The sequence below is a fragment of the Falco biarmicus genome, chromosome W (genome assembly GCF_023638135.1).
Source record: "Falco biarmicus isolate bFalBia1 chromosome W, bFalBia1.pri, whole genome shotgun sequence".
NCBI lineage: Eukaryota > Metazoa > Chordata > Aves > Falconiformes > Falconidae > Falco > Falco biarmicus.
This window is the reverse complement of record NC_079310.1, coordinates 5,760,073-5,787,823: the sequence shown is the minus strand read 5'-3', so window position 1 is coordinate 5,787,823 and position 27,751 is coordinate 5,760,073. Positions and strand designations below refer to the sequence as shown.

Sequence of the window (27,751 nt, the reverse complement as noted above, 5' to 3'; positions counted from 1 at the left end):
CCACCTTACCTGTCCTTTCTATGCCTCCTGAACAGCCTGTAGCCTCCATCCCAGCATTCCAGTCATGGGACTCATTCCACCAAGTCTTGCTAATACAATTGATATCATAGCTCTGGGAACTAACCAACACTTCCAGTTCTTCCTGCTTGTTCCTTATACCATGTATGTTGGTGTATAAGTGTTTCAGATACACTCCTGAGCCCTCCATGCTCCCTGGAGCACTGTAAATGTTCCATTAGCATTGCCACCCTCAGGTTGTTCCATGTCAACCCTTGGCTTACCTACTGCATTCCTGTTGGTATCCCCTTCCTCTATCGATTCTAGTTTAAAGCCCTCTCTTGATCAGCCCGGCCACCTTACACCCAAAGATGCATTTTCCCCATCAGGACAGGTGGATCCCATCAGGCACCATCATACCTTGTGCCTCAAAGGCTCTTCCATGCTTTAAAAACCCAAAGTTTTGGCAGAGGCGCCAATCCTGGAGCCAGATATTGATGTCTTGGGCATACCTGTTTCTTCTAAAGTCTCCCCCCATTACTGGGCGGATTGAGGAAAACACTGCCTGTGCTCCTGATTTTTTTAGCATTCTTCCCAAAGATCTGAAATCTTTTTTAATCGACCTCAGACTTTTTGTTGCAACATCATTAGTACCCACATAAAAGAGCAGGAATGGATAGTAGTCTGAAGGTTGTGTTAAGTTCTTCAGTCTTGTGGTGACATCCCTATTTGGGCCCCAAGGAGGCAGAAAACTTCCTTGAAAAGAGGGTCCGGCCTGCAAATGGGTGCTTCCATTCCACACAGGAGGGAGTCACCTATGACTATAACTTGCTGTTTCTTCTTGGCACTGGTCTTAATTCAGCTCTTGTTGTGAGGGGTTCATCTTTCTGATCTTGGCAAGACTGTTTGCATAGGTTCCTCCTCTATCTCATGTGCTTCATCTACCATACCCAGGGTCTTGTACCTATTCTGTAAGGGTATCTTAGAGGGTAAGGAGGGTTAAATCTTAGGTTCTTTAGTGTGATGTGGAATGTAGATAAGCTTTCAGCTCTTTATAAACATTTCAAACTTACTGAAGCAAGGTTAAAAACAAGAACGAAAAATAATTAATAAATTGTTGGCCACAAGCTGGAACCAATGTTGTCAGGTTCATACATTCATGTACAGTTTTTATTTAACATTTTATGTACATGTGAAATGCCTTTTATGTTTGATTGTCAAGTAGTCATTTGTGTTTGTTCCTTTGTATTATTTTTTCTTTGACCTTTTTTAAAAGCGTGATTTCTCATATTTTATTTTTGGTTTTTTTTAGGTTTTGTTTTATTTAATAAGATTCTACTGGATGTGTAAATGAAATAAAGAAAAGATGAGAGAGGGGCTGTTGAACTTATTTATGAAAGTTGCATGTTGCACACTAGGGAGTGGACAGCATTCTTACCCAATGAAGTGCCACCTCCCTTGGACTTCTCATTTAGGCATTGGTTGTGTTTGGAGAACTCTAGAAGTACATTCAAATCTGTAGCTGATTTTGCAACAGCAGGGTAATGTCAAACTCTAATGCAGCTATAAAACTCAAGAAAGTCCAGAAATAAACTATCACACTCTTTTATATTGTCTTGTTCTTACTGTGTCTTCAAAATTACATTGAGAAGAAATTATGTTGTTTGACATTTTATTTTCTGTTTGAATTTAACTGGAAAGATGTTGCTTTTTATAAATAGTATTTATCAAAGATTAACTGCAAAGTTGCTTTTATTTTATTACATTAGAGGCTCTGGAAAACTCTTCTACATGTTTAATCTGAATGTGTGTGTAATTCTATTGATTTCAATGGGAATACTTGCATACTTAAAGTTAACTTCTTTTATGTTTTCAGAATATGTCCTTAAATCCTAAAGCAGTAAATTGCAGAGTTGGCCCTGCAAATCTTATTTATGTATGTGGCTGTATTGGGTCTGGCTAAGCCCCATAGCAGCCCTCCTAGTGCTGTGCTTGTATTGGTGTTTTGTATTGTATTGTATTGTATTGTAGAAAGGTGGCAATAACACACCAGTGTTTTGGCTACTGCTGAGCATCAAGGCTGCCTCTCCAACATTCCCCCCTTCACCACCAGGCTGGGGGTGGGCAGGATCTTGGGAGGTGACATAGCCAGGACAGATGACCCAAAGTGACCAAAGGGATATTGCATACCATATGATGTCTGCTCAGATATAAAAGCTAAGAGAGAGGAGGAGGAAGGGGGGGAATTTATTATTTACATTTGTCTTCTGGAGCAACCGCTTACATGTACTGAAGCCCTGCTTCCCAGGAAGTGGCTGAACATCACCTGCTGATGGGAAGTAGAGAATAACATCTTTTGTTTTCCTTTGCTTCTGCATGCAGCCTTTGCTTTTGCTTTATTAAACTGCCTTTATCTTGACCCACAAGTTTTTTTTCAGTCTTGTTTTCTCCCTCCCTGTTCTGCCAAGGAGGTGAGTGATAGAGCCGCTTGGTGGGCACCTGGCATCTAGCCAAGGTCAACCCACCACAGTGGCTCCATTGACTTTACCAGAAAGATTATGGAGAGTATGAATTGTATGCATAAAGGGGGCAATACTGTGTGTTAGTGCTTTTGGGTTTTGAACCACTGTCATCACTTACACGTCCAGTTAGGCAGTACTTACTCAATACAGTCCATACTTTTGGGTAAGGGTACAAATCTTTAGTAGGCTAAAATGCTGAGTCTGATCCAAGAGCAAGAATAGCATATTATACTGTTGGTCCTGCAGACTATATACTTACATGCATACTTAACTGTTCAGAGGAGAGTACTAAGTGAAGTTAAACAAAGGCACAAGCATTTTGCAATAACAGGGACTACATTTAGACATAATGTTAGAAATTAATTTTCATGCTATTTACCTATCCAGTCTTTATCATTTTATCTTTTTGATTTATGAAATTGTTATAAGAAAGATGATGGTTGTTGGTGGGATATTTTTTAACAGAAAGTTAGTTACAAAAACTAACAGCAAAAGTCTGAGATAAATCTATATATTTCTATTAATTTTTATTACATTTCTGATATTTGGTTTGATTATAATTCCTTACAATTATGTTCAGTAAAAAGGAAGAGATGGTATTGCCTTGTTTCTTTTGAGATTGCTTTTCATTGTTTTAGCTTTTTTAATTCCATCATTTTCACTCTTCCATTGAAACATTCTTGTCTATTTATTATTTTTTGCAGCAATTTTTTTCAGCGTACACTGTCCTTCTCTTTCTGCAGTACTGTATATTGTATCTTTTTTTTCCTTCTGTCCTGATTCTTGTTCTTTCTCCATAAACTTATTCTTGCTTCACCTTTTAAGACTAGTACTCCTTTGACTTTTTCCTTATGTTCTCTGCAGTCTCTCACATCCAAACTCTTTCTTCCTGCTGTGCTCAAGTTTTGGGGATCTCTTTATTAGTAAAAAATATGTCCATATTTGCATTCTTCTGGGCCGGTACAGTGAGATATTTCCTGCAATTGATTAGGGAAGGAGATCTGCAGGTGCTACAGTGCTTTCTTCCCTTCTCCCAAATCTGTCCTAAAGATGTGTTCTCCTCCCCATATTAAAGAAGAGAGCAGAGCTGTAAGTCTAGTGATGACCTAGGAATCATGGTGTCTTTGGTCACCCTGCACATAGCATGGTGATTTGAGGACCAATGTCAGCAATTAAGGATATCCATCATAGTCACTCATTGAAATTAGATGTCAATGAGTGTTCTGCTGTTCCTCAGAAAAATATTGGGAATGTCTGCCTTTTTTTCCTCCCTAAGTCTATATGGACATGGTCTTTTTTTTACAGAGATAACAACTTTCTCTTCTGCTCACCAGTTCTCCTTTAACTTTCTTTTAATTTTTTTTTCAGACTTTTTGCTTATCAATAAATCTCTCCCCCTGTTTAAATAACTTCTGATGCCACTGGGCTGATTCTAAATCAATAATGAATCATTTAGATCAGCAATATGTGAAGTAAAGTCAGTGAAGGTACATGGAGCATAAATTGGACCTTGAGCAGTGCTTGACACAGTAGTCCAGATTCCAGTCTTATATTATGCTGAAATAAAGTTGACATAATTCAGTTATGTATTCATTTTTGTTTTGGCAGGGAAAAGACAAACTTGCAGAGTTGGGATTTGACAGATGACTTTTGAAACATTTAATTTTATTAGGCAGTTCTTTCTGATTCATAATATTTATATGCATAAATGTGAACAGCTACTGATTTGGGATTTTGACACAATTTTTAAAATTTATTTTGCACCACTTCGCAGTTCATCTTTATGGTATAGGAGTAAGTAAGGTTGAACTTTCAATAGTTTAGCATGTACCAACATGGTATTTTAGATTTTATGTAATCATGGAGGTAAATTTAATAAAACACAACAGATATATGCACCACTGAAATGCATATGTCACCGAAATCTGGAATCAAACCTCTTAACACCAATGTAGTTTTAAGAAGCAGGCACTCCTTTATTGCAGCGCTGGGTGCTCAGTGGCATCTCCACAAATCAAGCACACCTGTGTAGATTTCATCGTTACATTTATACACAAAATTACAAGGTCTTACACTCCCAGTTACAATGATTGGTTAGTAATTTGCATATAATTATAATATCTGCTGTGTCATCCTCTTCTGTTACTATGCTTGCGCAGGGGAAGGGTCTTCACCTGGGAAAAGGTCCTGACCTGTGGGCATGATTTTTAGTATTATAATGAAGGTAGTTCACTTCAGGACACCTTAAAAGTAAGTTTTGTTGCCAAGTTGGACGGCTGGATATCGGCCTTGCCAAGCTGTCTAATAACTCATCCTATACACAATAGAACCTAGGTGCTCTGGTTATGGTCTAGAGAGTAAGGTTATTATGATCTATAGAATAAGGACTTCAAGTAACACAGTCTCGGATAACAAGCAGCACAGCAACTTATACATCATTGGTTAATAAGTGCTAACCTAATTCTGACATGGAGGTTAACTCCTTAAAATCAAGATGCTCCTATAGCTGTTTCACAAACACAAAATGTAGGAAGATTCAGTAAAACTTTAAGACAATTTGCAACACACACATATATATATTAAAAAATACATAATATTCTTACATTTTTTATTAGTTCTTTTTATATTAGCCGTTCAGTGCACTATTACTTAATGCAAATATTCACAGAAACTTATGGATTACAGCACATGTTTTGTTGCCAATTATGTCTCAATGCATATGTTTAATGATTGATGGAAGAAGACTATGTGTTCCTAAAATTTTTTCTTTTCAGTATGTGGAAAAAGCCTCTTAAAGCTAAGGGAGCTAAACTAACATGGAGATTATAGTACCCGCTAGCTCCTGTTTTTCAGCTTGATTGTAAATGGCATTGCTTATAACTGTAGAGATTCTGATCTGCCCAAATGATGTTGGTTTACAAAGGGCTCAGTTAAAGAATTCCTGACCTCTCTAAACTGAGACTCAAACTAAGAATCATGCAGGAATCATTTACATGGTAAAAGTTGCTGAGCATTCAGGATTTTATATTAAAAAGTTTTTATACTGCTTCACTGAGCAGTAGTCTATGAAATGTTTAAAGGCAGAGGTGTTGTTTTTTAGTTTGCCAGACATGAAACTAAAATAAATGCATATATCTAATGTTCTACAAGAAGGGGCTTATTTATGCTAGAATTTACTTTAAGTTGACATTTAATATATTCAGAGAAGAACTGAGACAAGCTGTTGAGCAGTTTGACAGGTGGATTAACTTTCAAATGGTTTGTAAAGTTGGAAGCCATTATTAGACAAATAAAAAGTCTTCTTTCTGAAACCTTTCTAATCCAGCCCTCCTTTTCCTGTTGTATATTTAATATTCACAATAATTTGAAAATTATTCATGGATTGAGCAGCTAAATATTTTGTTCAGTTTTGTTTCAAAAAAATAACCTAAAAGCTTACCTGAAGCTTTTTCCTTTCCTTTATTCTTGTTCTTCACAGTCCTCTGGCTTCTTTCAAATTTTCAGTTGATCTGTCTTTCCTTCTCTTCTGGTTTTTTTTTTGTTCAATATCCTCTTATCTGATGTGCTGTAGGCTCTCTTCCCCATAGGGTACAAATGTGCATGGTCTTTAAATATCTTTTTGAAGGGCTTTGCCATGGTTATGTGATGGTGTAAGGTATTCCAGAGTATAATGTAGGCCCACATTGTGCCAGATTTAGTCATCTGATCTCTGAAGCAAGCATTCATGGATCGTTGGAAGTGCTGAGAACTATAAATACAGCATTATAGGGAGCACAGAGAACATTGGTACTATGTATTCCACACATTACACTGTCCATTTCATTGTTCCACTTCAATGGAAATGTGTATGATGAAACTTTGAAGCTGGTTTCCATTTATTCTAGTTCTCTTTTGTGTGTATAAATACAATCTGCTATGAAAATAGAAATAGATTCAGTAATTGAAAGTAGATATAGCTATTTTTTTACACAAGCATCTAAGTTGTATGGTCAGACTTGTAGAAGAGGTTTCTGTCTTTTAATGAAACCTCAGGGTTAACTGGAAGATATTCATATTTATACATTAGAAATCATTGTTTCAGAAATTTAGCCATTCATCAAAAAAGATAGATTGAAAGAGTCCACATTAGGGTATATATTTCTTTGATATGGACATGCAATTTCCTTCTAATTTTAGCAACAGCTGATAGCATCCTTCAGTGATTCTGTATATATTTTTGCAACTGCAAGGACTCAGTGTAGTGGATAAGCACATGTCCTGGCTTGCAGTAGAGTCACAGGCAATATTGATCCGAACTGTTTTCATTTCAAAGAGGGCAATCCCCTGTAAATCCCAGGGACAGCAACTCAGTAGTGTTACTGAGCTCAATTTTATTACTAAATTATGGCTCAATTTTAAATGAAAGACTCCCCTCATCACATATACATTTTAACTGTAGCTTCTTTCGTTGGCTGGAATGATAAGAACTACCACTTAGTCATGGCCTTCTTGTGATGATTTCGATGGTCTTCCTTTCCTATACATCAGCATTTTTTTCCCTTGGGAGTTGAAATAATCTCTTTCCAGGTAAAGAGTCACACTTTATCACTCTTAATCTCCATGTTTAAAAAAAGGGTGAAGTTCCATAAGCTTCTTCAAAAGGAAGAGTAAAATTTATCATAATTGCTTTTCCTTCCTAAAGAGGTTGCCAAGTTTCCATTCCCTGTTGCTACATCATACTTCATTGGAATCCAGATATATGTATAAACCTCTTGCTGTTAAAGTAAAATACCCTGAGATCCAGGTGAAGTTGTTACTTTTTATTTGGAGGTGATGGCATTGGATCTAAGAGCTCATGTTCCTAACTATGGAGCTCTAACATTTTTTGTTCCTAGGTTCTGAACTTTGCCCAAGCTGAGGGCAGTTGTAACCACTAATGATTTGTAGATAGCCCACATGATATCAGTTTGATTAGTGATTGCCAGAGAACAGATACTCGTGCCAGGAAATGGCAGCTTTTGGCAGACTGAGCAGAGAGGCCGAGGATTGATGGCATAAAGACTGAGTTATCCTCTCATCGGTAATTACAAGGGTTTGATTGCCTCTAGGAGAGAAGGGGAAATTCAGAAAAACTTCAGAGTTTTTTTTCTCCATTTGGAGACACACAGGCCTTGCTTCAGATGCCATAAATCAGGCTACTGTAAGATTTAGTTATTTAATACAGAATATAAATGTAACTTTAACTCACTGCATTCACAAGGAATTCCATCTGCATGTTGAAGGATGCAAAGTCTGTGCAGATGCTTTCCTCACTTTTTCAGTTACACCAGACCCCTGACTCTGACCCCAGATTCAGCACAGTGCTGTATTCCTCCATAAAATAAATCAGAGGTCTTTATTTATCTAGGATTTTTGTTAGCACTGGAATTACTGACATGAGAAATTGTATGCATGTGTGGTCCTGCCTGAAGTCACATCCTTTTCTTATTAATTTTCTCTGCTTCAGGAGTCTGGTGAGGGCTGTTTGTGTACAACATTACGTTGTCCCTGAATAATATGTAACTGTTTTTATTTAGCAATCTGCATCTTTCTGTCTTTATTTGCCTACACATTGCAATTGCATGCGCACAGCTCACATAGGTCTGATTCTCCCATGTCTTTCTCCTTGCATTGCATTTATGTCTATGCCATGTGACTGTAAAATGCTAACAGATCAATCTGTCCAGTAGTGACTATATCTGCATGAGATGTAAAACCATGAGGAACTCAAAACCAATACAGTCTGAGAAAGGTATGAGTCAGATCCTTTAACCAATTTAGTACTGTATTCATCATTATTTTGCAATTGATGATGGTACCTAAATATATATATATTAATTAAACATTATAAGAAATATTCATGTGCATGACTATTATTTAATTTTAGCAATAATCGTTTGGTCATTTGAAATTAAATCGGTGCCAGATAGCATTTCTGGTGATTAAAAATGTCAGAAATCTATTGTAATCTTATTCTTGAAATTAAGTTTATTTTTAAAAATTACATCTGTAATGAGTTTTCTATGTTATTCTTTCTTTCTCATAAAAATTTGAATGGATGAGTTAACATTTTCCAAACTGTTTGTAGCTCAGGACTCTTTTTTTTGCTTCATTTTGCAAACTAGTTAGATAAATTAGCTTTAACTATATATTAGAGATACTGCCTTTCAGTGACAGAACTAAGTGCCACAGCAGCTCAAGACTTCATTTGTCAAAAAGGATGTCATCATTCTTAATACAAAAATGGGATCCTGATTCCACTGTCATTCATAGGGATTTTGCACCATTGTGACTTTAACAAATTATTCTCAGTTGACATTAAGATGAAGAGAATTAGGCTTTTGGTATTGCTGTTTCATGTTTTCTGTTCATAGGCTTCATGCTTCACCCCATCCCCAAATTTGATTTTATTTGCATTTTTTATCATCTTGCTAGTTGGAGCTCAGCACACTATTCTGGCTTAAAAAAAAACAAAAACAAAAACCTGAAAAACCTCATCTGATGAGTAAACTGTAGAAAAATCTTTAGAGAAAATGGGTCTTTTCTAAAGACTGTGAAAATTAAAAATTTTCAATTTATTGAAATTATAGTATAAATGTGCCTATCCCAGAGTAGGGAGTACTAAGTGACAATGTTCCTGCACTGAAGTCCGATACTTGGATATTTCATATGGGTGTGCATGAAGTAAGGGCATGCATTTTTTTGTGCATGTGAGAAGTGCACGCCTGCCTTTCACAGTCTGGTCCTTTGTGACCCATTTTTATATGACTGTTGCAGACTCCAATTTTGAATCTAGTCCAGTGCAAGAGAGGATGGTGGCTGTGTACGGTTTGTTTTGTTTTGCAATCTGAAGACAAGATTGTTTTTGCAGATCAACTCAGACACACTAATTAGAAAAGTTCATAGAGACTTTTACATCAGTGTTAATGCTCTGCACATGTTCATTAGATTCATATAGAATTACAAAACCATTATACTCCCCCTTATAGTATTTGCCTCTAATGGCCAGATATAAGGCTGTATTATCAGCTTCCTTTAGCAGTTCCTTGTTGAGAGTATTTGATTTCCATGTAAATCTGTTCTGATAAAGTTGTTGCTAAGAAGCAGCCATGACTGGACTTAATGTTTTGTAAAAGACGAAGTGACACTTTAAGAACAAATGAGTGTCACCCTAAAATACTTGAGTATAACAAGTACTAATGCTATTTTATGTGAACATATAAATTGCAGCATCACATGAGTCCATTCCCAGAACTGTGACCTGAATGTACTAAGTGTTGCAAATCCAGGGAGATGTTAGAAAAAGAAAGAGTAGACAAGCCAGAAGTGGTCAAGAGAGAAGTTATTAAGGAGAGAGGTAAAAGTCTTCAGAAAGGAAGAAGGTAGTAAATGAGCAGAAGGGGCACATCAGAAAAAAAGTCAGATGAGAATACTTGTTAAAGTTCTCTGGCAATGTAGAAATTATTTATGGAAATATTTTATACATCATCTTGAAAAAAACCTGAAACATTGCTTTATTTAGAGCCCTGCAAAATAGAAACAATGATACTTCAGATGTTTTAGCAAAACCCCATTGTAGTTTTGTGACTGGTTTCATAATAAATGCATCCATTTTCAAATCTGCTGTAGCAAAACTTCCAGAGCTTGGTTTGTAGTGTGGCTATCTCCAGGATGTCTGACCTGCCTGGTATGGTGCAAGCAGCGTTCTGTGTAGGGCATTTTCATGCTTGCCATGGAGACAACTGCAAGGAAAGCTGGCACAAGACAGGTGGCAGGATGGAATCTCCAGGAGATGAGTCATCATATGGCAGGGAGAAGGAGGTGGCTGCAAACAGCAGTAGAGGACCAATATCTAGAGGAAAGTCAGCCAATTTGTGGAGCTAATCCTATAGCTTGAGTGACACTGCTGGGACATGCTGAAATTTGAAGTGACACCTTTCTATTCACATTTGCCCTTTGCTCTGCTGTAGTAATATTTAGGCCTGCATTTGAAGAGGATTTTGAGTATTTGAGGCTTCACTGCTTTAGGAATAGGCTTGGAACAGAAGTGTGTTGTTCTGAGGCAATTGTGTATCTTTGATCTGAAGCTGTATTGGCAGGGATATTCTTCCAAACAGTCCATCCAGCTCCCTTCCTTCTTCAAAGCTGAGTTGTTTTTAAACAATGTTGTCCCAAAAGATCTAGTTCAGTATAATCCTAAAAAGTTATAACCATGTTAAAGAAAAGTAATTGCTTTTCTTCCCTTTATGATTTCTTATAGATGTAGACAACCACAAAATTCTACAATGAGTCTGTCACTAAGGCTATTCCATGTTGTAGAACAATGGCAGATGTTTCTCCTAGCTATCACAAGAATTTTTATTGACACATGATTGCTGAGAACCAGGACTTTTCCCAGAAGACCATCTTTTGCAGGCCAGTAAAGGTTTCTGGGCAGGGGCTAGGATCTCCATTCTGAGGCCAAAGAGAGATGTATAGATGCTGAATGCTCTAGGGACAGGGGCTATAGAGAAAGCTGCTGAAATGATCACTGTGATAGAGACACAAAGGGAATCAGTTTCACTATTGCTGAGTAATTTAATGTCAGCTGGGGAAAAAATATCAGGCACTAGTGCTCTGGAAGGAAAGTAAGTTGCCTCTTGCTTTGTGCTCACTGAGGGACAGTTTTGTACAGCCTCTCTTCTGTGCTGAAGCTTCCTGCCCCTCCATCAGCCCTCTTTCAAAAGCTGAATACTGCCTCCCAAGCATATGCAAAATTTAGGTCATCAAGACCCAAAGCCTGTTTACCCAGGAAGATAGTGCAGTGGACTGTTAGTTTACCGGCTTGGCATGTCCTCCTTTTTAGCTGTAGGTGGATTTTGTTTTCAAAGCCTGTTTTCAAGGCTGGGGAATGCTTGGAGATGAAGAAAAGCCATGATGGGTCTCAATGCAAGTCCAAGAAATCTTTAGTTGGGCTGCAGGATCATCTAAATAAGAGTTGAGTAAACAGCGATACCACATTTCTGCAGACATTGTTTATAATTTGGGCATGGTATGTGAGTTAATTGTGTATAGTCATTCAATTTTGCTTCTGTGCAGAATGTCATGTTTAAAGTTAGCTAGTGTGGTTGTAAATGAAAAATGAATTAGAAGCTATTATGCTGGAATGTTTGTTGAGACCAAATTGAGAGGTATATTTCAATGTAAGACTTTATAATTCATGCAGCCTTTGTGGACTATAGAAATCTTCCACTCACAGAAAATGAAAAATGGTACAAGGCTTTGTGTTATTGTGCTATGTAGCTAACACCTCCACTAATTAAAACTGTTCAGAATGTTATAAATTCCGAGTCAATTTTTAGTTTTATATGATTTAATAAAAGGCAAGTAAACAGCGCTGGGTGCGTGGGGAGTCAGGGCTCCTCTAACACGCACATGTGTTACATCAAGAGGCTGGTTTTTATGTTCCTAAGCTAATACATATTCATCACTACTTCTAAGAAAGGCAGGGTTATTACAATTAGTTTCTTGGGCTGAAGGCTAGCAGTCTTCCTCCCAGGCTTTGTCCTCCAGTCCTCCTTCAGTTGCCTTTTCTTCCTTATTTGGTAATCTCTTGGCTGGATGTCATAGACTTGTGTAGCATCCCGTGCAATAGTTAACAGTCATTTTGAAACTCCTTTGTTCTCCTGTCCCCTAGATCCAGGTCCCAATATTTACCTTTTAACCTCTCTATTGACATGAATTGCTGGACCATTTCTTACAATCCCTCATCTTCTTTTTAATATTTTCAATTCATGTCTCTTCTTCAGCTTTTGCTAGTACCAACTGGATTTCATCATTCAGTTCTTGGGGGGTCCATTTCCTAAGCATCATTATGGGTACATTATCTTTCTTCACAAATTGGGTACTATTTATTATTTGGCGTATCAATAATGTAAAGCAAGGTATCATACAAGGTATAAATAACAGTATTATTACAACACATAGGAATAAGAATAATATTCTTTTAACCCATAGTCCACCAGACAACCATGAAAACAAATCCCAATCTGTACCCTTCCAAGTTTGTTCTGGGACGTGGTCTAATTTTCTAATTTCCTTCGTTTTCTGTTTAACCACTTTTCCGTTATCATCAATTTGTAAACAACAATTGGAGTCGTTCAGTTTTCCACACACTCCCCCTTCTTCCGCTAGTAAATAATCTAAAACCATTCTATGTTGAAAGATGGCGTCCCTCATCTGGGTGGACTGATCAGCCAAGAGATCCAAAGCCGTCGCTGTTTGGTTGGTTATAACCTCAAGGACAGCTTGCAACCTAATACTAAGGTTAAAGGCCTTGACCACCTCCTCCCCCAGAGTGAAAAAGTTATTTTTCCATTCATACCCATGTCTCAGTTGTCCTTGTAAAAACAATACCAGGAAGTATAGCATGTCTTATCCCTTGTGCCGTCCAATCTTGAGGGTATGGAAAACGCCTCCGATCAAGAGGTTGGGCCGCCTTCAGGATCGATCTGGGCTTGTGTTACCGTTCAGCCTTTCAGGGTGATCTGGCTCCTGGAAAACTAATTATATGGTTTAAAAGGGTTCTTATATTATTTTCTCAGAACAGTGTAACCTTAGTGCGGGAGAAGTCCAGTCGAGGCCCTCTCGCTCGGTAGTCAATACCCATAGGGGTTGCCTCCCTCGGTAGACTATACACACCGCAGTGGAGGGTCCTGCCCCGGTCTTGCCTTCTCCCTTTCCTCCCTTTAGGCTTGTTCTCTTTATCTGGTGCCCTTTAATTCATGCAGAGCCACGTTGCTGGAGCATTAGTCCGTCCCTCTTCAGCCTCAGTTTCAGTTCCCCAGGAGTGGATTCAACCTTCCAAGCTTCGGTATTTATTGGCCCCTTTACCCTGGAGGCATGGGTCCAACCTCTTTCTGCTGTTCTCACAGCTGTTTCAGTAGTAAGTAAAACAAGGTACAGTCCCTCCCATCGAGGAGTTAATGATTCTTCCTTCCAGGTTTTTATGAAGACCTTGTCTTCTGGTTGTATTTCATGAATAGCAAACCCCAACGGGGCGTTTTGTGCTAAGTCCCTTTTCCCTCAGTTGTTGTAATTGCTTCCTTATCATAATTACATACTTCTGGCTCTCATAATTCTCTATCAAAGAATAGTCCAATGACATTCCTTGGGAATACGGCATCCCATATAACATCTCATATAGTGAGATGAGATACCTGTTTCACCATGGGGCATAGTCCAAAAGTTCAATAATGCCAATGGCAAACATCTTATCCAAGACAGTTGGGTTTCAATCATTAATTTGGCCAATTGTTGTTTAATCGTTTGGTTCATTCTCTCAACTCGTCCTGAACTTTGTGGATGCCAGGGAGTATGATATTCCCATTTAATGCCCAGGGCTGTGGTTAAGTCCCATAACACTTTAGATGTGAAATGTGTCCTCTGGTCAGAGTCAATACTCCCTACCAACCCAAAACGCGGTATTATATTTTCTTGACACCTTCAGTCCCTTTTCTCCCCCAAAAATGAATAGTTTAACAGTGGTTTTCCACACATCATCCTCGGTTTTTCCTGCCACTAGTAGGTCATCCACATATTGTAGTAACATCACTTCCCCCTCTGTCTCATAAGATTGTAATATTTTTCCAAAGTTTGTCCAAACAGATTAGGAGACTCCTTTCCCAATTCCCCTTCCTTATACCATACCCGGGGATCTATATCTCCCTCATCTTCTTTTGTTAATGTATGTAACCAGACTTTTCTGTTTTCCCCTTTAAGCTTTAAGCCCATTTTGATAATCAAATCCCTCCCCAATAGGTTATATTCTGCTTCTGGAACAAGTAAAAGATCATTAAGACCCACATAGGTCTCAGATTCTACCTCAACATTTTCCAGTATTGACACAGGGAAGGATTCCCCTTTTGCCCCTACCATGGACATTTGCTTATTCCTCCTTTTGAGTCCATCTGGTATATTCTGGATAGTCGATCTTTCGGCCCCCGTATCTACCAGAAACAAAACTTCTTCCTTGTGGGGACCTATTAATAACTTTATCAAGGGCTCTGTCGATGTTTGGGTCCCCAGAAGGTATAGCCCCTGACACCCCTAATCTTCCTTAAACATTTTCTCATTTTTCTGTCGCTTCCAACAGTTTCTCTGCAAGTGTCCTCTCATCCCACAATAATAACAAGCTGGTAAGTTCCCGTCCTTCTTTTTCGGTCTGTTGTCTAAGCTACCTCCCTTATCTTTTCCTTTCCCCCCTCCTTTCTGGCTTTCTCTGATAGCAGCCACAAAAATTTTTGCTTTAGCTTTCTGTCTTTCTTCTTTTGAGCCTCTCGCAACAATTCCTCCAATCCCCTGTCTTGCCAGTCATCCAGTTTCTCTATCTTTTTCTGTATATCCTACCATGATTTTGCCACAAACTGAGTTTTCAATAGCGCCCCCCCCACCCCCCCGGGTGAATCTGGATCCAGGCCAGAATACATTTGGAGTCTTGTCCTTAACCTTTCCAGCCATTCCGTTGGGGACTCCTCTTTCTTTTGGTGTTCATTGAAGGCTTTAATATTCTGTCCCCTCGGTACCGCTTCCTTGACACCTTGAATTATTATAGTTCTAAGATCCCTCATGTTCTGTCGTCCTGCCACCGTTTGAAGGCCCCAGTTAGGGTCCACATTCGGCCATTTTGTATCTCCGGGCGGTCCGGCTTGATTTTGCCTCTCCCATATTCTCATTCCCGCTTGCCTAATCATTCCCCTTTCTTCCGTGGTGAAGAGGAACCCCAAAATCAACTGCATTTCCTCCCACGTACGTGTTGGGTCCCAGGAATTGGTCTAATCTCTCTGCGACCCCTAGAGGATCATTCAATAAATTACCCATTTTCCTTTTTTAAAAATTCCTCACATCTGACGTATTGAGGGGCACCATCACAAAGCCTGTTCCTCCCTGGTTACCTCCCAAGGGTACCTCCCACAACGGGTATAAACCCCTCTGCTCCTCAGCTCCTTCCTGTTCCCTTTCCCTGTCCTTGTCCTTTGGGCAGGTGGGGATGGGCTAGGGCTTGGTGCAGTTGGGGAGGGTTGGTTATATGGAGGGGGTACATTATCAAGGGGCTCCCACTCCTCCTTATCTTCCTCACCCTCCCTTTTAGTAGTTAAATTAAATATCCGAGTGGCAGGTGCTTCCGTTAGTCCCAACCAGGTCGCAGCATACTTGCTCTCTTCCGGATCCACAGGTGTTCTGCTATTAACATAAATGTTCAAAGCCTGACAGACCCAGTCCTCCATGGACCCAAACATCGGCCAAAATACGTGGGGTCTTAAGGGTTCTTTTGGCCATTTAACCATACAAAACTGAATCATTTTCGCCTTGTCCTTATGTTTAGTGCTTCTGAAGCTATTCCAGTATCTTAAAATTAGCTGTAAGGGACTATCCAGTGGAATGTCTGGTAATTTTCCTCCCCTTTTAAACCAGAGGCCCCTCCTTGAACCTTCCAAGTCTAAGGATCTGCTTTGCCCCTGACCCATTACTGGAACCTTTTATACAAAAAACTCCAAACTCCTGGCTGTGCCTGTATCTAAAGGTGTCTTGCGAGTGTTATCCCACCCACGAACACTTAGAACGATCGCTTCGATCCTTCACCGGCCAAGCCCCTTGCGGGATATTGGAACCGCGGTTAAAAGACCTCCGCACTCGCTTCGGAACTGAGTTCCATCTCAGTCACACCCTTACACACAGTCACACAACCGTACCCACTCACAAAACAATAAGGGGCTCCCACTCCTCCTTATCTTCTGTAAACCAGAGGCCCAAGAAGCAATTAAGATAAGGAAATGAAACCCTGAAATTAATTGTATATGAAGAATGCAATTAAATAAGTCGTATTCTAATAGCAATAATTCACTATAAACTGTGGATTCATGCGTTACTGATGTGCTTCTCTCCTGACTGAACCACTGCTAATGCAGTGAAATGTATGTAGTTTAATTATATCTATTATACTTTTGTTCAGGTACAAGCCTCATTCAATTCTGAATAGATAAATCAGCATTTGAGGAGACCAAAGTATCTGTTGTAAGAATTCTCAAGGTCTACCTTTTTGGCATCATGAAAGATTATGGCTGGAAGGGGACATGGGAGATTATTCCCTGTCCTAAGCCTGTATCAACTATGTATCTTTCCTGACAGATATTTACCTAACTTGGCTTCTCCAGAAGTGGAAATTTCTCTACAATTTATGAACAATTCCAATGCCTGAGGAAGTCTTCCTAACATTTAATTCCTGTCCAGTGTAGACATGAAATAAATATTGTTTCTTTCCTTATGCAACAGTCTTGAAGGCTGTTGTCGTGCACCTCCTCAGACATCTCATCTCTTCTTTAGGATAAATTAAATCTCATTTCTTCCAGTTTTTCCTCAGGTCTCTGAGCATTCTTATAGCTTTCCATGTCATGTTTTCAGTTGATTTTCTTGGATAGGACAGTCCTGTAGACAGTGCCTCTGAACTCTAAGAAATAAATCAGGGAGTGTTTAAAGGAAGGAAATAGTTTCATTACGGAAGGGAGGGGGTTGTTTTTTCTTGTTGTGTTCTTTTTTAAAAAATGTAAGTTAAATATCTATCACGTGAAAATGGGGGGGGGGGGGGCAGGGGGGAGAGAGAGATATTTTCCCAACCCCGGGTTTTTGATCTGTCTATCAGTGCCCCAGGAAAGCCGAGACCCTTGTGCCCAGCCAGTCTGTCAGCATCCCCTTACAGGGACCCTTCACTGAACACTCCCGCTGGATTGGAGGGCAATTTGACTGACTTGTTCAGGGAAACATGCCAACAGCATCAGGGGAACCCCTCAGCGGGTCTTCCCACTTTATTTGAATGTGTTACCCGCTGCCGGCAACTGCTAGCGCCCACAAAGGACTCACACTAACAGTTTACGGAATAACACTCTTTATTATAAAATTGTGACAAGTTAAGATTCATGATTGCCAGTGATAGGGACTGCCTGCAAAAACAAGCTTGAAACAATATACAACCAAATTATATACAATCAAAACATTAATCACTAATAACAGCTAGCATGAGTTAGCGTGCATAAGACAAAGTTCTTACCCAATAGGTGTCCCTATGGAGGAGAAGACAGGTTCAGCCCATTGACTGATGCCAGAAGTTACAATGGAGTCTTCCCTAACTTCCCCCCTCATTCATTTACTTTTTATACTTTTCTTTACTCTCAGGTGGAGCTTGAGTGACTCTAGTCACACATTCTTTCATTATTGATTGGTGTAAACTTCTCTCACTTTCATTTAAAGACATGGTTGATAAGAAATAGAAAGCGCATGCTTGGTGAGGGGTGGTCGTGCCTTGGAGGCGGGTAACTTTGGGATGGAGGTGTGTGTTAGTATTATAACGAGATTATAATGAGCAAGGTTCATTTAAGGAGAATAATTTCACCACAGTTGTTAGCCCAGCAATGGACATCTCATATATTTTCCATTTGACAGCCACTATGCAGCTTATTGGCTGTATGGTACCATCAAGTTCCCAATCCTGCAGGGAGTACAGCAGAGCCTGGCCGTAGTGTCTCCACTCCACTCCACCCTCCACTGCTCCTCTAGGGTAGCATGTTGTGTTGCCTAGGGAACCATGGTGGAGTAGATTCCATACATGCCAACCATCCTGAAAGTGGCAACTGTATTTTTCCCTGAAAAGGTTGCTATAATACTAAAACTTCTATTAGGTCCCAATTTTCTGTGATTTCCCCACTCCAAGCGATTTTCCCACAATATCAGGGAGAATTTCTCCATGGTATGTCATAGCTACATATCTTCTAACTATGTCTAACCATATCAATCTAAACAGAATTTGCAAAATTGTTCCAGTTGTCTACTCCAAGTAGCTTTGCTATTCTCTCAGATAAATACTGTCTAAGAAGCATAGGGAAACTTGTGCTTCTTCTGTACATGTTGTATTTATCTTCCAGACAACAGAGCAACTCATTCCCAACCTTAGAAATGGGACTGTTAACTTGGAATATTAAAGAAAAGTGAAGAGATTGTTGAATTAAATAGCTTTAAAAGGAAATGAAAGGCGACAAGGATTTAAAATTGGCTGAATTATTCTTTTTTGCTTGAAGCCAACAAATGCATTCCAGCTGATCTTTATTATTATGGCTGTGATTTTTTTACTGTAATGTTTTTGAAGGATTATCATTTTACCCATGTTTCCTATATATCCAAATGTGCAGGTGGCTATAATGAATGATCTTAGTGATCATAGAATCATATAATCATTTAGGTTGGAAAAGACCTTTAAGATCATCCAGGCCAACCATTAACCTAACACTGCCAATTCCACCACTAAACCATGTCCCTAAGTGCCACATTTACACGTCTTTTAAATACCTTCAGGGATGGTGACTCCACCAACTCCCTGGGCAGCCTGTTCCAATGGTTGACCACTCTTTCAGTGAAGAAATTTTTTCCTAATATCCAATCTAAACCTCCCCTGGCACAACTTGAAGCTGTTTCCTCTTGTCCTATCGCTTGGGAGAAGAGACCGACACCCACCTTGCTACAACCTCCTTTCAGGTAGTGGGAGAGAGCAATAAGGTATCTTCTGAGCTTCCTCTTCTCCAGGCTAAACAACCCCAGTTCTCTGAGCCACTCCTCATAAGACTTGTGCTCTAGACCCTTCACCAGCTTCATTGCTCTTCTTTGGACACACTCCAGCACCTCAATGTCTTTCTTGTAGTGAGAGGCCCAAAAGTGAACACAGTATTCAAGGTGCGGCCTCACCAGTGCTGAGTACAAAGGGACTATGACTTCCCTAGTCCTGTGCGCCACACTATTTTGGATACAAGCCAGGATGCTACTGGCCTTGTTGGCCACCTTGGGCGCACTGCCAGCTCATATTCAGCTGACTGTCAACCAACACTCCCAGGTCCTTTTCCAGCAGGCAGCTTTCCAGCCACTCTTGCCCAAGCTTGTAGTGTTATATGGGGATATAATGTAAATTAGAAACTATAAATCCTTATTTCTTTCATTCTTTCTTCAAAATTTTCTGCTTTCCTGTATCCTTACTTCTCTGGCTTACATATTTTTATTGATTAATATACCACATCCCTGCTAGATTTTTGTCTCAGATATGTTTCTTTTGATTAGCAATACTGAGAGGCCATAAATTCATCATTCTTTATGACAGGACACATAATCTGAGCAGCAGACAGTGCAAATGTGTCCATGACACAGTGGTCTGCTTTATAGCCACCATTTATCCTGTAGCTAGAAGAGAGATATAAGTCAAGAGGCTCTATTGTTTGGTGGCAAGGGCTAGCAGTCCCTCCCAACTCCTAGTTGTGACTTTGACAAAGATCCTGCCTGCATTGCTGGGCAAATCAGCAAGCCATGCAGAACTCTTTTTGCTGCCCCCAAAACAGGAATAATAGAAATATGTATCTCATGGAGGACAAACTGTGAGGATTTATTGGTTACAGTGCTTACCACTTTGAAGATATGTACCAGATAGTGGTTGTGATATCTGTTATACAAATGTTTTCTGTTCTGCCTGAAAGTAGAAGGAAATCAGTAACATTTGTAAGACAAGCTAAGGCTTCCCTGATGACACCCCTGGAGAGTATCTCGTAGAGCAGAGCCATAGGAAAAGGGGATGCTCATCTTCGGTCCTGCACAATCAATAGTAAAAAAAAAGCAACATGCATAAGACACTCCAATTTTCCTAGAGGGCTTTTCTGTCTGGTGAAGTAGGTTTCTTGGGTGATCTGATGTGCCAGTCTGTCCAGACCTACTGACCTGCACATCTGTCCTCGTGCCCTGTAGATCTCATGACTTTCAGTGAGAAACTTAGAATCATAGAATAGTTTGGGTTGGAAAGAACCTTTAAAGATCATCTAGTCCAACACCCCTGCCATGGGCAGGGACATCTTTCACTAGACCAGGTTACTCAAAGCCCCATCCAGCCTAGCGTTGAACACTTCCAGGGATGGGGCAGCCCTGTCCAACCTGACCTTAAACACTTCCAGGGATGGGGCATCCACAGCTTCTCTGGGCAACCTATTCCAGTGTCTCACCACCCTCATCATAAAAAATGTCTTCCTTATGTCCAATCTAAATCTACCCTCTTTCAGTTTAAAACCATCGCCCCTTGTCCTGTCACTACAGGCCTTGGTAAAAAGTCTTTCTCTGTCTTTCTTATAAGACCCCTTTAAGTAGTGAAAGGCTGCAATAAGATGACTCTGGAGTCTTCTCCAGGCTGAACCACCCCAACTCTCTCAGCCTTTCTTCATGGGAGAGGTGTTCCAGCCCTCTGACCATTTTTTTGGCACCTTCTCTGGACTCACTTTAGCAGGTCCATGTCTTTCCTGTACTGGGGACTCCAGAACTGGAAGCTGTACTCCAGATGGGGTCTCACGAGAGCAGAGTAGAGGGGGAGAGTCACATCCATCAGCCTGCTGGCTACGTTTCTTTTTATGCAGCCCAGGATACAATTGGCATTCTGGACTGCAAGTGCACATTGCTGGCCCATGTGCAGTTTTTCATCCACCAGTATCTCCAAGTCCTTCTCCACAGGGCTATTCTTAATCAGTTCATCCCCTAGTCTATACTGATATTGAGGATTGCCCTGACCCAGGTTCAGGACCTTGCACTTGGCCTTGTTGAACGTCACGAGGTTCATATGTGGCCAACCTCTACCGCCTGACAAGGTCCCTCTAGATGGCATCCCTTCTCTCTAGGGCATCAACTGCACCACTCAGGTTGGTGTCGTTTACAAATTTGCTGAGGGTGAACTCAATCCACTATCTATGTCATTGATATAACTCCATCATAGAAGGCCACTGGATTATTCAGGCACAACTTGCTCTTGGTGAAGCCTTGTTAGCTGTTTCTGATCACTTCCCTACGTTCCATATGTTTTGAGATATATTCCAGGAGTATATATTCCATGATTTTAGCAGGAACAGAGGTGAGACTGACTGGTTGGTAGTTCCCAGGGTCTTCTTTTTTACCCTTTTTAAAAATGAGTGGGATATTTCCCTTTTCTCCAGTCATTGGGGACTTCACCTGACTGCTATGACTTTTCAAATATAACTGAGAGTGGCTTAGTGAGTGGCATCAGCCAATTCCCTCAGGACCCTGGGATGGATATCATTCAGTCCCATGGACTTGTGTATGTTCAGGTTCCTCAGGTAGTCTTGAACCTGATCTATTCTTACGATGGGAGGGAGCTCATTCTCCCAGTATCTGCCTTGAGATTCAGGGACTCAAGAAATGTGGGAAGAGCAATTGCCATTGAAAAATGAGGCAAAAAAAATGCTGACTACCTCAGTTTTCTCCATGTCGGTTTTTACTCGTTCTCCTGTCTTTTTTATCAGGGGATAGTACATTTTCTTTAATCTTGCTTTTTTTTTTTTTTTTTTCCAACATACCTCTAGAAGCTCTTATTATTATTATTCTCATCCCTTGCCATATTCAGCTCCAACTGTGCCTTAGCTTTTCTGATCACATCCCTACACATCTGGGCAGCGCCCCTATATATTTCCCAGGATACACATCCCTGGTTCCACTTCTTATGCGTTTCCTTCTTGCACCGTACTTTGAGCAGGAGGTCCTTACTGAGCCATGCTGGTCTCCTGCCTTCCTTGCTCCAATTCTTACACATGAGAATCGAGAGCTCTTGTGCTCTAAGAAAAATGTCCTGAAAGAGCTGCCAGCTCTGTTCAGCTCCTTTTATCCCCAAGGGCAGTTTCCCAGGGGGTTCCCCGCACTAATTCCTTAAACAGCTGAAAGCTTACCCTCCTAAAATCCAGGGTCTTGACTTTACTCTTCACTTGGCCCATATCCCTCAAGACTGTAAATTCCACCAGGGTATTATTACTACAGCCCAGGCTGCCACCAGTCTTGACCCCTCTAATTAGTTAATCTAGCAACAGGTCTGGCAATGGTTCTCCTCTGGCTGGGCTGTCTATCACCTGGATTAAGAAATTATCCTCGATGCACTCCAAGAGTCTCTTGGACTGCTTACAGCTCGCTGTGCTGCTTTTCCAGCAGATGTCAGGGTGATTGAAGTCCCCTGGCAGATCAGGGCCTTCGAGCACGATGCTTCCTGTAGTTGACGTAAGAATGCTTTGTCAACAGGCTCCCCTTGATTGGGGGTCCTGTAGTAAACACCAACCACGAGGTTCCTTTGTTGGCATGACCCCTAATTTTTTACCCATAAGATCTTGACCTTTTCATCACTGTTTTTCAAAAACAGCTTTGTGTGGTCAATCCATTTTTTTTATTATTTTTTTTTTTACATAGAGGGAAACCCTTGCCCCTCCAGCTTCTTTTGTTTGTTACCTATGCCGCATGCATTGGTATAGAGGCACTTCAGCAGGGCTATCAACCATGTCACCTATTTAGAGGAACACACTCTAATTCCTTTGAGGCATTTCACATGTGTTTCCCTGTTGGTTCCTAATAAATTGGCATCCCCTGGCTCTTCTGAGTTGCTCAAAATTCTGTCCCCTTCCCCTGCTAAATCTGTTCATTAATGAGCTGATTAAAGGCCAGTTACAATTTAGATGCCATCAACTTTGTGATTTCTGTTGTTGACAATTATAATTAGGTGTGTTCTATAACTAGAAGATCCTTTCCAAGAACAATATTAAAAGTGTCAATCAATTAGTTTGATGTTTGCAGCACTATTTTTTCCAACTGCGTTTGGAATGTATTTATGTGTGATGAAAATTGCTGGATTCTTTTAAATTTTAAAGTCACACTTAATTACTATGTCAAAGGTTTTTAAGTTGCATCTACCACAGTTGTATTAGTAGAGCCTTTTGTGTAGAGAAATGATGTGCTTTACTTTTGCCGTTTTCACAGCTGGTGGTCATCCATACAGTGTGGCCACCTACACCTTCCTCTTTCTTGTTTCCAGCTGGTAAATAGCATTAGAAAATCTAGAAAGAGAAGTAAATACTTTGTTCTCATTACTGTTTCTGTAAGTGATGGCTGCGATTGCCACTGGTGCGTTAAATTCCTGGAAGCAAGGCATGTCCTATGTGTGGGGTAAGATCACTTGTAAGTCCATTAGTCTTCTGGAGATCACCTGGAGCTCACTTAATCACAGGGATGCAGGATCAGATTCTTTGGGATGTTATATCAAGTTATTAGTTGCTGCCTCTGGTAAGCATTTGATCACTGAACTCATTGAAACTGAAGAGGTCTTTTTCTTGATAGGGAGGCCTGTAGTAAACACCAACCACGAGGTTCCTTTGTTGGCATGACCCCTAAGTTTTACCCATAAGATCTTGCTGTTTTTCAAAGACAGCTCTGTTCAGTCAATCCATTCCTTTACATAGAGAGCAACCCCCTCCCCCACGACCCTCCTTCCTTGCTTGTCCCTGCTGAACAATTTATAGCCGTTGACTGCAATGCTCCAGTACTGTGATTTGTCCCCCCACATTTCAGTGATAGCAATTTGGTCATAGCTTTCTAGCTGCACCATGGCTTCTAGCTCCTCCTGTTTGTTACCCATGCTGTGTGTATTGGTATAGAAGCACTTCAGCAGGGCTATTGACCATGTCACCTTTTTAGAGGAACAAGCCCCAATTTCTTTGAGGTATCTCACATGTGATTCCCTGACAGTTCCTAATGCATCAGCAGACCCCAGCTCTTCTCTGTTGCTTAAAACTCCATCTCCTTCCCCCCTAAATCTAGTTTAAAACTCTCCTTATCATTCTGGCCAGCTTGTTGGCAAAGACCCTCTTGCCCCACTTGGTCAGGTGAATCCCATCAGCTCCCAACAGATGTCTTTATGAAGAGGATCCTTGGGAGTTTTACATAGTTAGAAACCTCCCTTGCAGATATTATGTCTTCTGGAATGTTCTAGTCTTGCGCATAATGGGACATGTGAATGTGTGTATACATAAAAAATATAGATAATTTTGTGAGAAAAAATAGCTACTGCTTCAGAATAATACTAACACAAACAAATATGTAACTTTTGACTCTTAGGATTGAAAGCAACAACAAAGATGCCTGATTAAATATTTGACTAGATAAAATCTGCATGCAGACATTTCAGTTGAAATTACCCATCTTACATGTTCCTTGCTCTGTCGAAGAGTTAAAGATATTAAATAAAGTTTGCTAGCAAGAAGAACCTGCATTTTAGGTGAAAGGCATTTATGTCAGTGTGACCGGCCTTTTGACACCTAGCAACCCTGAAAATTTAGTGCTGTAAAGCTGACTAACGTATCTATTATTTAATTGCCCTCGAGGTTATATATTACTTAAATCATTCTTTTTAGGAAAGAAAATAATCTGTCACTGTAGCATATTTTTTTTGCATCAAAGCAATACAATGAGAACATAATTTGGTCTTCTCATGAAGCTACAAGAAATATGGAAAGACCAAACATTGATTTTCACGTGAAAAGGAAAACACATTGGAGCCTTGATCACCCAAGAGAAAGGTCAGAGTGGTGTGGCTCCATCAGAATTTTCAAACAAAATCTCTCTACCTTGCTTTGTAATGTTTGCAGGTGAACATAGTCTCATAGGGTGCTTATTGAGTTTAAACCTCTATTCTGAGCCTCCTCCCTTCTTTAATTCAGAAATTGTTGAAAGGGGAGTAGAGGCATTTGGCTGCTGGGTGTAGGGGAGTTCTCTAGCTCTCTGGAACAACTGCCATTCCAGTTCATTTGACTTCCTGGGGACATGCTTGTTGGATGGGAACTGAACTTGTTGGACAGTTTCAGAATGTTTTTCTAACCTCATGTATCAAGGAATGACATAATACAAGCTTAAATAAGCACTGGTGGGTGCAAATCAGTTAAATACATTAATGATACCCGTCAGAAGACATGAAATTATTTACCCTATAAACACTCAAGCCTGGAAAATCTCAGTTTTCTGAGTCACAAACTTAACATCTGCAACGTAGTTTTTAGTTCAGTGTGTTGCACATTAGGCACTGGGATAGAAGGACGTGCATTGTTTCAGCTGTGAAGAGCACTGTGTTTCAGCAGGATAGATGGGTATAATGTTGCTTGGGGTGACCTTATTTTGGGGCTTTTTCACCAACAACGATGGAATAATAAATCCATAATACTTGTTTGGGAACTGAATGTGGCAGTGAATATTGAGAACATGGCACTGAGGCTAACCCCAGTGGCTGTGTTCTCAGGAGCTGACAGGGATGGGGATATGAGATGAGAGGTCAGTTGGAAAGCAGAGAGAAGCAAGAAATGCTATTGCTCCACACAGCCAAACTGCTGGGGAAGCATAGTAGCACTATGCCTTGGGCTTTCCCACGTTAAAAGCATCAACATCTACAAAGCAAAGATCATCACTTTAACAAGCTCACTGAATGAATTTGCAGAAGAAATTCAGTTCAAATGTTATCTATTCTGATCTCAGTGTTAGATCAAAGGCCCCTGCAGCTCATATAAGTGGAACTCTGCTAAGCATATTGGTTATTTTTACCCATTTATAAGGTTTTATCTCTGTGGTGGTTTCATTGAAGATACAAAGCAAAAACTGAGAAAACCCCAAAAATTGTCACTAAATTACTGATCAAAATAAACCCCTCCTTCTGGAAGGTCACTAGATTCGGGTGTTGATATTACCTCATAAGGCAGAGAAATGTTCCCCTGTGCTGGACAAGCCCCTGTGAAATGACCCCAGATCTTATGGTGGAGTGGGAAGAGTGTTTTCCACTGCTCTTCTGAATGTCTGCCTTGCACCTACTGTGACTGTGCAAATTGTCTTCTGTATTTTGGCTCTCAGCCATTTTGTCCTTCAGGAATCATATCGCTTCCCACATTAGGATGAGCCCATCTCCTTCATGTCTGTTGTCATTTTATAATGCCACCTCAAATGGAAGGCGAATGTTTGCCAGCTTTGTGGGAAAAGGAATTATTGCAGTGTGATCAGAGTAGGGCATAAGGTAAAATAATTAATGTGTGTATTTCATAGCTTATTTCTGAGAATGATAGGAGTTCATCAAATTTGGAGATCTTTCCCAGTGACACAGTATGCTAGACTGATGTATTTAGTGTAGGTGTTCTCTAGTACAAATTTCAGATCACATTCCTATTTTTAATGGCCAGATGTATAAAATTCCTGAGGTAAGATCAGCAAGGGACATAAAGAGAGCTCTTGACTAGTGGGATGGAGGACAAACTGGTCAAAAAAAGAAAAAAAATAATTGTCTGAGGGGGGGGAAATGTTCTGAATTACAGGAGAATCTTTGTTTCTAAGTCTAGGTCCTTCTTCAGTTATCAGCAATGACGATGATTCGGCAAGTCCCCTCCATCACATCTCAAATGGCAGTAATACTCCATCTTCTTCTGAGGGAGGTCCTGATGCAATCATCATTGGAATGACAAAGATTCCCATAATTGAAAATCCCCAATACTTTGGAATTGCTAAAAGTCAGCTCAAGCCAGACAACTGTAAGTACAAATGCCTATATGTAGTTCATCCTTTTTTTTTTTTTTTTTTTTTGGTGCAAGTGCTGGGGCTCCTTAACAGTGCTAATAGAAAAATGGTGTAAGTTCCTGGGAGTAGTAGGGTGAAGTTAAAATGTATGCAATTCATTAAGGAGTACTTTGGTACATGGGATGAACTGCTTTACATCTGTCAAAGCAAAATTCAGCCCTTGTGATGAATCAATGGACTCAGCAGTGGGCTCAAAGCCCAATCTGTATTCCATCAAAGTCACTGGTAGTCTTTCCACTAATTTCAGTGGTCTTTGGCCAGTCCTCTGCACCTAATGTATTCTTGGGATAAAACACATCCTGGGTCAGAACCAGAAGTCAATATTCGCATTTGCAGCTAAAACATACCAGTGTTTTGGCTATTGCTGAACAGTGCTTGCACAGCATCAAGGTTTTCTCTTCCTTTCCCCCCTCCCCCAACAAGTAGGCTGGAGATGGACAAGAGGTTGCAAGGGGATATAGCCAGGACTGCTGACCTGAATTGACCAAAGGGAAATTTCATACCATATGACATTAAGCTCAGCAGTAAAAGCTCAGTGAAAGGAGGAAGAAGGGAGGACGTTTGTAGTTATAGTGTTTGTCTTCTCAAGCAACTTCTATATGTGCTGAGGCTCTGTTTTCCAGGAAGTGGCTAAATATCTGCCTGCTGATGGGAAGCAGTGAATTAATTCCTCTTTTTGCTTTGCTTGCACACACAGCTTTTTTTTTTTTTTGCTTTTAAACTGTCACTATATTGAT

General features: G+C 40.2%; 1 protein-coding gene across 1 annotated transcript in view; it reads left to right on the top strand.

Annotated features, from left to right (window-relative positions):
• The window catches only part of LOC130142155 (BDNF/NT-3 growth factors receptor-like), a 247,741-nt gene that overhangs the window by 99,851 nt on the left and 120,139 nt on the right, over positions 1 to 27,751 (top strand). Inside the window, 1 exon segment of the mRNA XM_056323638.1 lies at positions 26,780 to 26,968. Within this exon segment, the coding sequence (XP_056179613.1) occupies positions 26,780 to 26,968 (189 nt within the window).